We start from the raw sequence: 12,588 nt of genomic DNA on the forward strand, positions 1-12,588 counted from the left end.
TACGCGCGCACCACCCAGCAATGGGAGGAACGGCAAAAACGGTGGAGACGCCACGACGCCCTTTGCTTCAATGTAATGCACCACTTGCAACATCAACTTACCCGAGTGTGTGTCGCCGGTGGGCTGAAGCACCACCACCGAGGTGCAGCGGCCAATCGCAAAGAGAAACGTCCCGGCGAGAGAAGTGGCGTTGGAGCTCCACCGAATCTCCACAAGTTCGATTTCACGCTTCAGCAGAGTCGCACCACACACCTCCGCAGCCACGTGGACGCAACGACCACTCCTGCGGCCAGCGCCATCAGCACCACCGTTGCCGCCGCCACGCGTTACAGCCGCTGAGTTCTCAGCAACTACATCGCGGGGAAGAACCGTCGAGACCAAGTACTTCCCACGGATAAACGTGCAGAGACCCAACTTGTTGTTGTCCGTTCGATGTAAGGGAACAGGGAGCCAATCCATCGACACTGCCACGTTTCGTCCCACATGCACAACGTACCTGCGTACTGGAGGCGCAGCATCGCTGAGACTGAGGAAAGAAGAGGCAGTGGCGCTTGCTTTAGGAGAGCAATGCCATATGTGAAGCCGCGTGCAGCAATCCTCCTCGCACATCACTGAAAACCACAGACCCACTTCAGGCATCGTTGGAACGATGCGCACACAGAGAACACTGCTGCAGGAAGTGAAGCCTACAAACCCACGGGTGGTTCGGCAACTCCTGTTCGGGGCAACGGAAAACTCTTGAATGCTATCGTGGTCGAATACGCATAGCGGCTGGTAGACCATGGATGCTGGGAGTTCGGCGGTCCTTTTGGTGCGGGGCTCAATTTGGAGAAAAAACCTCGCCACTGGACTGTTTACCACGCGTTCCCACTTCATCCGCCGTGCGGAGTCTTTATTACTCCCTGCTGGACTCTGCGGTTGCTCCTTATGCGTTGCACCATTCTCCCCTTTCGACTCGGTAACAACTGCAGGTGGCGATGCTTCCAATTTCGGCTCCTCCCGCGGCGGCAATGGCGAGGCTTGTGCTGCTGTCACTTGTGGTGCTGCTTTTTCTGGCGTCATCGTTGCCACCGCCGCCGCCACATCGGAAGCGGAAGCGGAAACGACAGCAGCAGCAGCCGCAGCAGCACCGGCGGCCATCGTCACAGCTGCCACGCCTCCGCCAACGCCTCGCCTCGACCTCTTCGCCGTCGACCAGTCCTCGTTACCATCCTTCTTTTCGTTTTTTTTACTTCCGCTACCTTCGCGGCGTCGTCCACGCAGCCGCTTCCTTGAACGACCAAGGCCGCGGCGGGCGACAACGTCAACAGACCTCTTGAAGCGCCTCGCCAGCAGCCCGGGGTCGTGCTCCACGTCAATCTCGTCCTTGTCCAACTCGTAGCCTTTGGGCAGCGGAGCGGGGCCAACAAAACACAACGGGTGATTCGCAAAGCAAAGACGCCGTCTTCGATCTGTGCACTGCACGTACCCGCCTGCACTTTGCTCGGCAGCCACACGGCACATGTTGCATACATCCACGCCGCCTTCGTACTCGCTGTGGAACACGGCGAACGTGATTACACGATCACAGCCGTCGCACTGTACGCACTTCACACCCGGACCCAGCTGCGGCCGTTCTCCCGTGTAGTTCCGATTGAGCAAATCATACCTTTCAAAGAGACTGTGATCTACCATCGCCCTGCCGGCTTATATTTACCCTCCTTTTTTTTTTTTTTACTTTTTTCAAGGGGAAGACTGTGCGTGCATGCGTGTCAAAAAAAAAAAAGGAGGAGGCATGGACCTGGACAACAAAAAAAAAAAAAAAGAAAAAGAGAAACCCCGCCCTTCGCATATGGCACACAAATATACATGTATATATATATATAAACGCACATGTATACGCATCGTACAAGCAAGAATAAAATAGTAATTCATAAGTATGCAAATAAGTCTTTAAATGGAAGGATCCACAATGGCTAAAAAAAAATGTCGGAAATATCACGTCTGGCTCGTTAGTGGCAAGGTGAAGCAATTCACTTGTGTCGTTCCAGTAAACGCATCACCTCTACCAGTGTCTCTGCATCTTCGCTGTTGAGTTGCTGCTGTTCTTCCGACTGCCGCAGCCGCAGCTGCTCCCGCTTCTTCTCCATCTTTGCATGCGTTTGCATTTCCAGCTGCAACTTCTTGACGCCTTCGCGGAGAAACTCTGCCTTTGCCTGTTCCTCCTCCAGCGTTTCCTGCAACCTCCTCTGCTCCTCCACCCGCAGCAAATGTTCTTCTGTGGCCGCCGCTCTGCGTTTCCGAAGCGCGGCAAGCTCATCCCGTAGTTGTTCCCGCTGCATGATGCAGCCTTGCAGTTCCCTCTCAATCCGGCTCCTGATCCCAACGTCTGTGGAGTCCGTCGCCGTCGAGTGGCGCCGCAACACCTCCAGTCGTTGTTTGATGGTGGCCTTATAATCCCGCACCCATTCCAACTGCTCTCGAACCGTCCCGAGCATCTGCTGCTGCTGCTCCAGAACCTCGCTCAGGACCTGCAGGTCTTCAGAGAGGGCACCGCGAAAAAATTCATGCGTTTCTGTGCTCCTCTCGGCGTCGAAAGAGGCCTCGGCGGATGCCTGACATACCGCCGGGCAAGCACCCGTCGAAAGCGTCATGTTGCCTGCGCACCGCAGCACGATGCCCGAGGGCGTTGACTCCACGGGAACGTCAAACTCAAACTGATCGCTGCTCACTCCGTCCTCTGACAATGATGCCGGTGCTGTTATTCCCCTGACGACAGAAGTGGGCACAACGATGCGAAAGTGACCGAGCCGCTCCCCGGAGTCGCTGAAGAGTTTCCCGAAAACACCGTCTTGCGTCAGTGTTCCGGGAGTAACTCTGCATTGCAGCAATGGCGGCAGCGGCGCCCATTCGAAGACTTCCGTCGCCACCCGCTCCGACGTCACGGACACCGCGCCGTCACTGCCTTCGTAACCGCACGAAAGCTCCACGTACACGGAGGCTCCCGGTGGTGAATGTGGCGCAATGGCCATGCGTGGGATGTGAATGTCGAACGAGCGTAATTTCTCTAACGTCGCATGAAACGATATCTCACCTCTGACAAAATAGCCGTCCCTCAGCTGCAGCGCCACGATCGAGTCCTTTGATGATGAAGCCTCCAGCAACTGAGATAACTCCACGGCGCACATGCCCACAAACTCCTCCCCGTTATTGCCGTAGCACTCCAGCACCATCGGGGGCTCCGCAGTGTTCCCTCCTCCAGTGCATTCAAATGTGTGGCAGAAAGACCACGACGGGGTTGAGTTTACAAGGCTCGCACTGCACACAAAGTTGGAGTGAGGGAGTCTGCCGTGGAGGACGTAAGGCGGTGGATAAAGTGACGAATCGATGTTGTACGTTTCAAACTTTGATACATGCGCCAGAAAACATTCCGGGTCCAGTATCGTCATGGCAACTCTAACCTCTCACTGACTCACTCACTCCTATTTTTATCAAAAAAAGAAAAAAAAAAAAAAGAAGGATGAATGGCACTCTAAATAACAGCCAGTGACTCGCACGGACCTTCTCTCTCTCTCTCTCCTTCTCAACTCGCATCCATTTTCCTCTCAACTACTTTTTAATCGACCCTTCCCCTCTCCCTTCCCCCCCTGACCCCATATTTTTTTGCTTTGCTTTGCCTTGCTTTGTTTCTTCATTCCCTCTTTTTCATTGAGGGACATACTTTTCGCCAACTTTCCTCTTAAGACTCCTCCCTCCCTCCCACCTTCTTTCTTTTTGATTTTCCCCCTTTCGTTCCCTCGTTCCGTGTGCACAGCGAGCCTAAATGTAGGATTTCCAACCTTGCTCGATCTCCCGCAGGCAAACCGGACATGTGATTCGACCCGCAAAACAATCACCGCAAAGAACCCGGTGGCCGCACGGCCCAATGATGACCAGCGGCGCGTTCTCCCTCCGGCACTCGATGCAGAAGTTCAGTGTGATCCCGTGACTACTCGCACTGCGTTTGGCGGGGACCGCCGCCGGTGGATGATTACCGCCGCCCCCCGCCCTCCTCCCCGACGTAGCCGCGTTTTTACTGCGAGTTTCTGCGTCGGTCGCGGGTCCACTGTGACTCACCTGCGCCGCCCTGGATTGGATGGCGCACACCTCGCGATGCCCGTCGTACAGCTCAGGCGCCAAAATGGCCTTGCAATGTGGGCACTTGAACTGCAGAAGGGCAGTGGTGTTGACAACGCAGTACCCGAACCGTTCCTCCCGGCACACCGGGCATCTATCCACCAACTTCCCGCATGAGCTGCAGCAGGCCACGTGTCCACACGGAAGGAAAGCATACATCCGCTTCTCCGCAAAGCACACCAGACACAACTCTTCAGGTTCATCGTTAGGGAGTCCTTCCCCCGTGCAGCCTAAACATGAACGTGCCTGCTCCTTCTCTACTCCACGGGAGGCTCGGCACATCGAACAGTGTTTTTCCAAGCCCACCGGGTTAAAGGAAATTCCACAAATCCCACAGGCTATTTTTCTACCCGGTTTAAGCGGCGACAACGGCGTTTTATGCAAACGCGATGGGTGAGAGGAAAAAGAAGCGGCGCGAGGCGAACGCCTTCGCTCGTGCCGTGGTGAATTAGCATCAAGACATTGGATGTGCCCACAAACTCCTGCCAGCGCGTTACCCATTCATGAAATCAATGCGTGTGTGTGTGTGTGTGTGTGTGTGTGTGTGTGTGTGTGTGTGTGTGTGTGTGTGTGTGTGTGCGGGACACCGCCCTAATGATGCCGAGTTGCGCTGGCACGTTTGGCAGGCCTCTTTTGTCTGGCTTTTCTCTTTTCCTCTTCGTTTTTTTTCTTTTTTTTCTCCGGCAACCGCGATAAAGAAAAAAAAAAGACACTTCGCAAAAGACCAAAGAAGCAGGAAAAGAAGAATAAAAAAGGCAACAAAAATAAAAAAGGGCCCCAAAACCTCCCACTTTGTTTCCAAGCGGTTGGGTGCGCTGCCGTCACGGTCCGGCGGCAAACAGCAACGCACCGGTGGGGTTATTAATTGGCGAAGGCAAGCAATAAATAAATATAAAAAAAGTGGGGATTCCGCCCCCGCTGGTCCGAGAGAAAAAAGCTGAAGAGCAAAACCACATATTCACATGGAAATAGATGCGCACCGTTCTCTGATCTCCGTCGTCTCCTTCTGCAGCTCCGAGAGAATTCGGCGAAGCTCCTCTGACCGGCGTTTTGCGGCGAGCACCTTTGCCCGCATGCCCTCTTCCGCCGCAAAGCACACAGCCCTGTTTTTGCGGCGCATGCCCTCCAAGTACGCGCGCAGAAGTCCGATGTCCGTCTCTGCCGCATTCTTGCGCGCCGTAGTCGCCCGGTTGCTGATGCATGTCGTTGCCTCCGTCTCACGCAGCAAGAAGTCCTGCTCACAGAGCAGCAGCTCGTGCTCAAGTCGCACCTCCAGCTCAGCCTCCGTCACATTATCCGCCGCCATCCGCAGCCCTACACACACACACACACACTTCTACCACTGCCGCACACGTGGAGGGGAGGAAAAAAGAAGAAAAAGACATGAAGTGAAGGAGAAAAGACATGTACGTTCGCCCTCCCCCGCTGCACATGTACGTTGGGCCGTAGAAGGGAGCGTGTGTGTGGGTGTTGGCACCAAGATGCAGCGCGTCACAGTGCCCTACGCACACAAAAACACACGCATGCCAAATAACAAAGGAAAGGAAAGAAAAAAAAAGACTGGTAGGTGACGACACGCAAATCAAAAAATTGCCAATCCGCGAAACGACACCAAAAAATAAATAAATAGAAATAAAAATAAAAAGTGATGGGCAGGAGAAGTAAAAAAAAAAGACGGTTACCGGGAAGAAGAGCACAGACGTAATGACGGCACGGAAAAGATCCACCACAAAACCAGAAGGATAACAATCAAAAAAAGAAGAAAAAAGAAAAAAACAGGGAATAAAATAGAGAGAAAGAAGCGCAAAGAAAGAAAAAGTATGTGTTTATCCACAAGATAGCGAGCAGCCAGCAATCGACACGATGCGTCCTACCCCCCGCGGTATTTCATCGCGACTCGCATTCGGAACTCCTCAGGCGAACCACGTGAGACATGCAACACCTCCTACAATTTTCCCTTTTCCGTCGCTGTGTCGATTTGCTTTTCTTTTGTGCCTTCTTTCTCTTACTTTATTTTTTTCTTCTTTTCCCCCTTGTGCGGCCCACCACCACCACCCGGCCACCAATCACCGGCTTATACGGGGCCGCCAACCCCTCCAACATCATCATCATCCCTTGTAGTACCGCTGCGGAACGAAGCGCGGCAACGTGACCTCGCCCGGCAGCCGCTTCCCCCGCACTTCCAACTCCACCGTTTCCCCCGCCCGGGCCTTCGCGCGATCGATGTACCCTATCGCAATGTTGCGTGAGAGCGTTGGTGACGGCACGCCGCTCGTCACCTCCCCGACCACGACATCACCGACGAGGATCGGCATCCCTGTACGCGCCACTGGTCCCCTCGCGACAGAAAGGATTCCCATACGCAAGCGCGGCACAAGCTCCTTCGCGCGCTGCACAAATGTCTGAAGGCGCTCGTGGCCAATAAAGCCTCCCTCCGCCATGCGGCGCTTTGGGATGCACCACATGAGTCGTGCAGCAACCGGGTTAACTTCCTCCGAGAGTTCGTGCGAGTAAAGACAAAGCCCTGCCTCCGTTCTCAGGCTGTCTCTCGCCCCAAGGCCGGCAAGTTGTACGTCAGGGTTCTGTAGAAGAAGTTCAACAAACTGCACGGCATCTTGAATGGGCACAATGATGTCAAAGCCGTCCTCCCCCGAGTAACTGCAGCGTGTCAGCGTAATATCTATCCCCTTCACGCAGACGCTGCGACGTCCCCACATGAACTTCACCCTGTCAAGTTCCTCCACAAAGGGAGCCATGACAGATGCCGCCTTGGGCCCCTGCAGTGACACCATGGCGCGGTCGAGTTCAACAAGTGTGGCGTCACCCTTGAACTCCGCGAGTCTATCCTTCAGGTGCGTTATTATCTTCCCTTTGCACCCCGCATTGATAACAGCAAGGAGGTGATCGGAATACTTGGAAACGATACAGTCGTCCTTCACACCGCCCGACTCATTCATGAACAGCGTCAGAGCGGACTGTCCATCCTGCAGCTCCGTCACACCGCTCGGCGTTACCCACTCGAAAAACTTGTGGCGATCCGCACCCCACACCTCAAAGAACCCAACGTGCGATACGTCAAAGAGACCGGCGGCCTGGCGTGTGTGCAGGTGCTCCTGCACGACTCCAGGCTGGTAGTGAATGGGCATGTCGTAGCCAGCAAAGGGACCCATGCGAGCCTTGCGGCTCAGGTGAAGACTGTGCAGAACGGTACGACGAAGCGGAACAGACATCGGGTTAAGAAGAAAAAAAAGCTACGGAAGCAAAAAGGAAAAAAAAAAAAACCAAGAGAAATGTTAATAATAATAAAACTCCACAGGCTGCAAAACTGCAATGAGACAATATCACCACCGCTTATTAAGGTCAGTGGGTGTTTAAAATGCATACTAAAAGAATAGGTAGGAGCTCTAGTCATTTCACCCCGCGTTGCTTTCAAAATAATACACATCGACTGCGTTTCAGTGCTATATTCTATTCGAGAAGCCGTATTTGCTCAGGATTTCCATCTTGCGCCGCTCCAACTCCTCAGGGGAAAGCAATGATGAGGCCGTGCTCGCCCCTGCCCCCGCTGCGGCTGTCACTAAAGCCCTTCCGGTTGGAGCTGCTGCCGTTTCTTTGATCTGCTCTGCCCCACACATATCCTTGACAATACCATTGACGTTGTTCAACTCTGAAAGGGGCGCAGGCGTCCTAGCACGTGTATCATTATTATCATTAGTCGTCGCAACGGCCAAAAATGGAGGGCCCTGATGCAACGAGGGCGGCGAAACTCCCATCATAGTCATCAATTCCCCAACCCGTTTGATGTAAAGACGACATGCGTCCATTTCAACCGTCATGGCGTCCCGCAATGCATCAGCCTCCGCCGTTGCCTTCGACAATTCCATCCTTTCTTCCCGCCGTGCCGCCTCCACCGCCGCAAGTGACGTCTGCAGGGATTTCACCTCCAGCTCCCGCCGCGCGAGGTCGTGTCGCAGTATCGCCACCTCTTTGCTCAGCTCGCCAAGGGCAGCCTCCATCGAGTCACGTGTGCGCTGCGAGTCTGCCACGTCCGTCAGCAAACGCCGCAGTGCCGCCTGCACGCCCGTCAGTGCCAAACCACTCTCGTCACCTGAACCAAAGCCACCACTATCGTGGACGTGGGTTTGCTTCAGCAATGAGCCCACCATTTCGCGCACCTTCTCGTGCAGCATATTCGCCACGGACTCCCGCCGCGAACAGCGTTCCTCTACAAGGCGTAATTTTGTGGTGAGTGCCGCCTCGTTCGCTTCCAACCGCCGCCGCTGTTCCTCCAGCCTCGCCCCAAACGTGCGTTCTTGTTCGCGTGCCTCCAACTCCCGACTCTGCTGCAGGCAAAGCAACTGCTCGCGTAGGCCCTGCTGTCTCTCCTTGTAGGCCATCAAGGCATTCGCCGCGGTCTGAACGCGTGCTTGAAGAATCTGAATGGCAAGAACGAGACGCTGCAGCTCCTGTCGTACGGGGGAAGCGGCTGGTGTATGGGTCTCCGCTACCGCGTTGGCCCGCGCACAAATAGCGTCACACGTCTCCGCGTCAATCATGCACGACGGAGCCTCCAACCCATCCGTCAGAGGCACAGCATACCAGTCCTGGTGTTGTTGCCGTGGAAACTGTTTCGCCTTCTTGGATCCCTCCAGTTGCATGCGGAAGCGCTGCCCTTCACCCGATATCCCACCGCTTGTGCCGTGACATTCTTGCTCTCCATCCTCCTCCTCCTCCTCCTCCTCCTCCTTTTTCCTCGGCTCGTTTCTCTGATCCTCGCTGGGCGGCACCCTCACTTGCGAAAGCAACGTCTTCAGACGCAGAATCACGGCATCCCGCACCCCCTGCGGCTGCGTTCCCAGCAACGCATTCATAGTCTTCAGAAAATCGTCCTCACCCGACACACCGGGCGGCGCCGCGGCGCATACGCTGGAAATCTTCTCTGCAAATCCCTCGTAACGGGCACGCTGCAGGTTGATGGCATTGTGGAGCTGCTGGATCGTGTCTCTTGCCTCTGCCAGCTCACGCTCATAGGTTTGTACTTTGCCCTCAAGAGCCCTAAGGGCCATGAAAGATGGAGAAGAAGACGGGGCAGACGCTGCCGTCTCATTCTCCTTTATTTCGCTAAGAAAAATGTCGTACTTTTCCCTCATATCGAGCAGGCACTGACGTACCTCGTGATCCCGCTCCAGGCGCAGCATCGTCATCCGTATCTCAAACTGCTCCGTCATACGGGCCACCTCGCTCGTCAAAAGCGTACGCTGTTGCGCCAACATCAGCTGTGATGTGGCCCGCACATGGTCAAGCTCCTCCTGCAGCCGCGCGTTCGATACCTGCAGGCTCTGCGTTTTTGCCACGCCACCCCCGCTGCGGCCCCTCCTCACGGGTTCTTCCGCGTCACTGCTTGTCTTAGCCGAAGAAGTTGTCAACGCCGCATGCAGCGGATAGGAGGAAGAATTGGCGGAGGCAAAGGGAGGAAAAGATGATGGTGATGACGATGACGGCGGTGGCGGGACTGGAGCGGACCCACCCGAGCGTTTTTCGTTTTCCTCCTCCTCCAATTGCGTCCCTTCTTCGCATGCTGCGGGCAACTTCCCAACGCAGAGAAGACTCTGTGGCGACTGCAAGAACTCCGCAATTCCGGCGTCGATGGGATTCGCAAAGTCCACACAAAACTCCGAGTCCTGCGAAAGCCGCGTAAGAAAATAAAACAGCACCAACATGTTGAAGCAGTGACGTGCGTGGCCGGCGGCTACCGCCTGACGGTCACACAAATGCAGCGGCAATCCATTTCGCTCCATGACGCGCCGCAACGCGCCCCAATTCCGCTCCACGTCAATCGGCCCACGCCGCAGAAGACGGGGATCAACAGTGGCGGGAAAAAGACGACTCGCCAGAGCCAACAGCACGACCCCATCACGCAGGTCAGCGTACTTGTTGCAAGGTCGAATACCGCTCGCCTCTGCCGCCCAGAGAAGGAGCTCTTTCTTTCCAAGCGGCGCCATTGTCAACAGGGGCCTTCTGCCCTCCTAAACATCACATGTGGACATGTGGTATTGCATGCACAAACACACACGCATATGCGCGTACGTACACGCGTGTGAGCAAAAAGGGCGGGAGAAAGATGGCACACAAAAAATGCGAGCGCATGACGCACGCACAAAACAAAAAAAGCTGCAGAAATGTCCCCCATAAACGCCAATTCACGCAAAAAAAAAAAACTAAGAGGCGAATGTAAACAAATACGAGCGAGCGGGAAAAAAAAAAGGAAGGAGGGAGTCTTACAAACGACAAAAAAGGAGAGGGGGTTAAAAAAAAAAAAAAAGATATGTACCACAAGGAGTTGTTTCCCTCTCCCCGCTTTTGCCGGCAAAATTACTGGGCAACGAGAGGCTCGTAGTGTGGGGCAAAGCGACGCACAATTTGGACAATCTTATGCATTGCCGCGCCATACCCCTGCACCGCAGTCTCCTCTGCGTCGGCCTCTTTCTTGAGGCGGCCATTCTCCCAGAGCTGCAGCTTGTTGTTTCCTCGCTCTGCAAAGTGGTACAGGCCGCAGCCGTGTTTCACGTCATTCTTGTAGGAGCCAATAAAGTATTCTGTTTCCTGCTTGTTAAAAAAATACACCCCCATGCCGTTCATTTTTCCATCGCGCCAGTGGCCAACATATTTTTTGCCACTTTGTCCAATCACGTAGACCCCCCAACCGCTGTGTTTGTTGTGCTCAAACTGTCCGTCGTAGCTGTCGCCCTCGGGGTGCACCCAGTGACCGGCACCATGTTTCTTTGTGCCGTAGTACTGTCCAGTGTACGTCGCGCCGGAGGGAAACTGAAAACTTCGCACCTCCGACGGTGGCGGCTGCACGCCAAGCTCCTTCGGCGCCACACTGCGCACCGCGGCCGTAAGTTCCTCTACCTGCACCTCAGCGTCCACCCGCTGCAGAGGCGTTGCCTCCTCCTCTCGCTGCAGAACGCCCTGATCCCACTCCTGAGACGTGACAAAGCCGTTTTCATAGCAGTACAGGCCATTGCCGTGCTTTTTTTCATGCGCGTACTCGCCAACGTAAAAAGTACTATGATCGGAGGTAAAGTAGTACACACCCTCACCATGCATCTCACCCTCCTTCCAATGACCTATGTAGCACTTGCAGGAATCGTCAAAGCGATAAATACCAAGACCCTCCTGCTTGTTATTGACATATTCACCCTCGTACGTCTCACCGTGTGGGTGGTGCCAATGACCGCGGCCGTGACGCTTTGTCCCATTAAACGAGCCCTCATATACAGCACCCGACTTGTATGTATGTATGCTTGGCTGCTGCATCTCCTGATCGCCTGGTCCTTCCTCCGCCATCTGTACCCGCGTCCGTTGATATCTTTTCTATATATATATAAATAAACAAATATAAAGGTAGAAAAATGTGTGTGTGTGTACACTATCGGTTGAATGTGTTTGGGCCAAAAATCTCTTTGGATCTCACACACACACGCACTCACAAGATGACCCTCTTCTGTAGTATCTATTTCCCTGCTTGCCTGCCTTCGCACCGGGCACACCACACATGACAAGCCATGTAAGAAAAACAGACACAAAAGAGACAAAAAAAGAAAAAAACGCACGCGTTGAGAGAAGAAATGGCGGCTTCAGGCCTCTTCCCTTCGGAAATGTGAGGGAAAAAAAGGAGGACCCGAAGCGCGGCATTCATGTGTTTTTTTGTGTGCCGTTTTTACGGGCAGAAGAAAAAAAAGAAAGAAAAAAAGAGAGAAAGAGAGAGTCAGATCAGCACCAAATAACAACACTTATTCTTTAAAACAAAACAAAAGAAAAAAAAGGTTTTTTTTTCTTTCTTTTTTTTTTTCTTTTCATTTAAAAATAAATTAAAAAAGAGTGTGTAAAAAAAAAAAAAAAAAAAAAATTTTATTGGAGAGTCCTCCCGGTCCGTGAGTACACGTTGCATCCCCACCCACCCCACCCCCACGAACACACAAACGGGGTCTACTGAGCGATTTCGCTCGCCTCCTTCACGTCGTAGGGGCCGGACACGACGAAGCAGTGAGACTGCATGGAGGCCTGCACCTTTGGCTTGTCGAAGTAGTAGACGGAGCCGTCCTGGCGGTAGAATATTGCCTCGTCAATCTCATTGAACGGCGTGACTCCGAGGCGCTTCAGCACCGACTGCACCTTCTTCTCGTCGCCTGTGTTGCGGTGTGCTGCCTTGACGGTGCGGCGGATGGAGCCACGGCCACCTGTGCGAACAAATTCCGCGCGTTTGCGGAGTGTTTCTTGCGTGATGTTGGGCATGAACTCGGGGTAAAACCAGCTCGCTTGTGCACAGACGATAACGATAAAGAAGATAATAAAGTGTGAAAAAGAAAAAAACGTTGAAAAGCATCTGCCCACAGAATAAAGAAGCAAAGCACAGAGAGAGAGAGAGAG

The 12,588-nt window shown here is 53.8% G+C and overlaps 8 protein-coding genes across 8 annotated transcripts, besides 16 other annotated features; all 8 read right to left on the reverse strand.

Annotated features, from left to right (window-relative positions):
* Positions 1-1,674, reverse strand: Tc00.1047053511231.14 (uncharacterized protein; the record flags this gene model as incomplete). The annotated part of the gene is made up of 1 exon (XM_802149.1): positions 1-1,674. A coding segment is annotated over one exon (1,674 nt), but the record flags the coding sequence as incomplete, so codon positions are not given.
* Positions 1-12,588: a sequence feature (heterozygous, non-Esmeraldo-like haplotype).
* Positions 1,090-1,137: a microsatellite.
* Positions 1,790-1,816: a microsatellite.
* Positions 1,843-1,884: a microsatellite.
* Positions 2,013-3,428, reverse strand: Tc00.1047053511231.30 (hypothetical protein, conserved; the record flags this gene model as incomplete). The annotated part of the gene is made up of 1 exon (XM_802143.1): positions 2,013-3,428. One exon carries the CDS (start codon positions 3,426-3,428, stop codon positions 2,013-2,015), a length of 1,416 nt encoding a protein of 471 aa, XP_807236.1.
* Positions 3,473-3,497: a microsatellite.
* Positions 3,642-3,668: a microsatellite.
* On the reverse strand, positions 3,799-4,656 carry Tc00.1047053511231.34 (hypothetical protein, conserved; the record flags this gene model as incomplete). Its single annotated transcript, XM_802150.1, has 1 exon — positions 3,799-4,656. The coding sequence occupies one exon, from the start codon at positions 4,654-4,656 to the stop codon at positions 3,799-3,801; it is 858 nt and encodes a 285-aa protein (XP_807243.1).
* Positions 4,669-4,734: a microsatellite.
* Tc00.1047053511231.40 (hypothetical protein, conserved) lies at positions 5,114-5,461 on the reverse strand (the record flags this gene model as incomplete). The annotated part of the gene is made up of 1 exon (XM_802144.1): positions 5,114-5,461. The coding sequence occupies one exon, from the start codon at positions 5,459-5,461 to the stop codon at positions 5,114-5,116; it is 348 nt and encodes a 115-aa protein (XP_807237.1).
* Positions 5,770-5,800: a microsatellite.
* Positions 5,907-5,974: a sequence feature (A-rich).
* Positions 6,139-6,190: a sequence feature (CT-rich).
* On the reverse strand, positions 6,264-7,385 carry Tc00.1047053511231.50 (glycine cleavage T-protein, putative; the record flags this gene model as incomplete). The annotated part of the gene is made up of 1 exon (XM_802145.1): positions 6,264-7,385. The coding sequence occupies one exon, from the start codon at positions 7,383-7,385 to the stop codon at positions 6,264-6,266; it is 1,122 nt and encodes a 373-aa protein (XP_807238.1).
* Positions 7,617-10,157, reverse strand: Tc00.1047053511231.60 (hypothetical protein, conserved; the record flags this gene model as incomplete). Its single annotated transcript, XM_802146.1, has 1 exon — positions 7,617-10,157. One exon carries the CDS (start codon positions 10,155-10,157, stop codon positions 7,617-7,619), a length of 2,541 nt encoding a protein of 846 aa, XP_807239.1.
* Positions 8,875-8,902: a microsatellite.
* On the reverse strand, positions 10,528-11,505 carry Tc00.1047053511231.69 (hypothetical protein, conserved; the record flags this gene model as incomplete). Its single annotated transcript, XM_802148.1, has 1 exon — positions 10,528-11,505. One exon carries the CDS (start codon positions 11,503-11,505, stop codon positions 10,528-10,530), a length of 978 nt encoding a protein of 325 aa, XP_807241.1.
* Positions 11,534-11,561: a sequence feature (AT_rich).
* Positions 11,887-11,925: a sequence feature (GA-rich).
* Positions 11,986-12,015: a microsatellite.
* Positions 12,017-12,037: a sequence feature (AT_rich).
* Positions 12,046-12,067: a microsatellite.
* Positions 12,148-12,453, reverse strand: Tc00.1047053511231.80 (basic transcription factor 3a, putative; the record flags this gene model as incomplete). Its single annotated transcript, XM_802147.1, has 1 exon — positions 12,148-12,453. One exon carries the CDS (start codon positions 12,451-12,453, stop codon positions 12,148-12,150), a length of 306 nt encoding a protein of 101 aa, XP_807240.1.

Source organism: Trypanosoma cruzi, genomic scaffold (genome assembly GCF_000209065.1).
Source record: "Trypanosoma cruzi strain CL Brener 1047053517077 genomic scaffold, whole genome shotgun sequence".
Lineage (NCBI taxonomy): Eukaryota > Euglenozoa > Kinetoplastea > Trypanosomatida > Trypanosomatidae > Trypanosoma > Trypanosoma cruzi.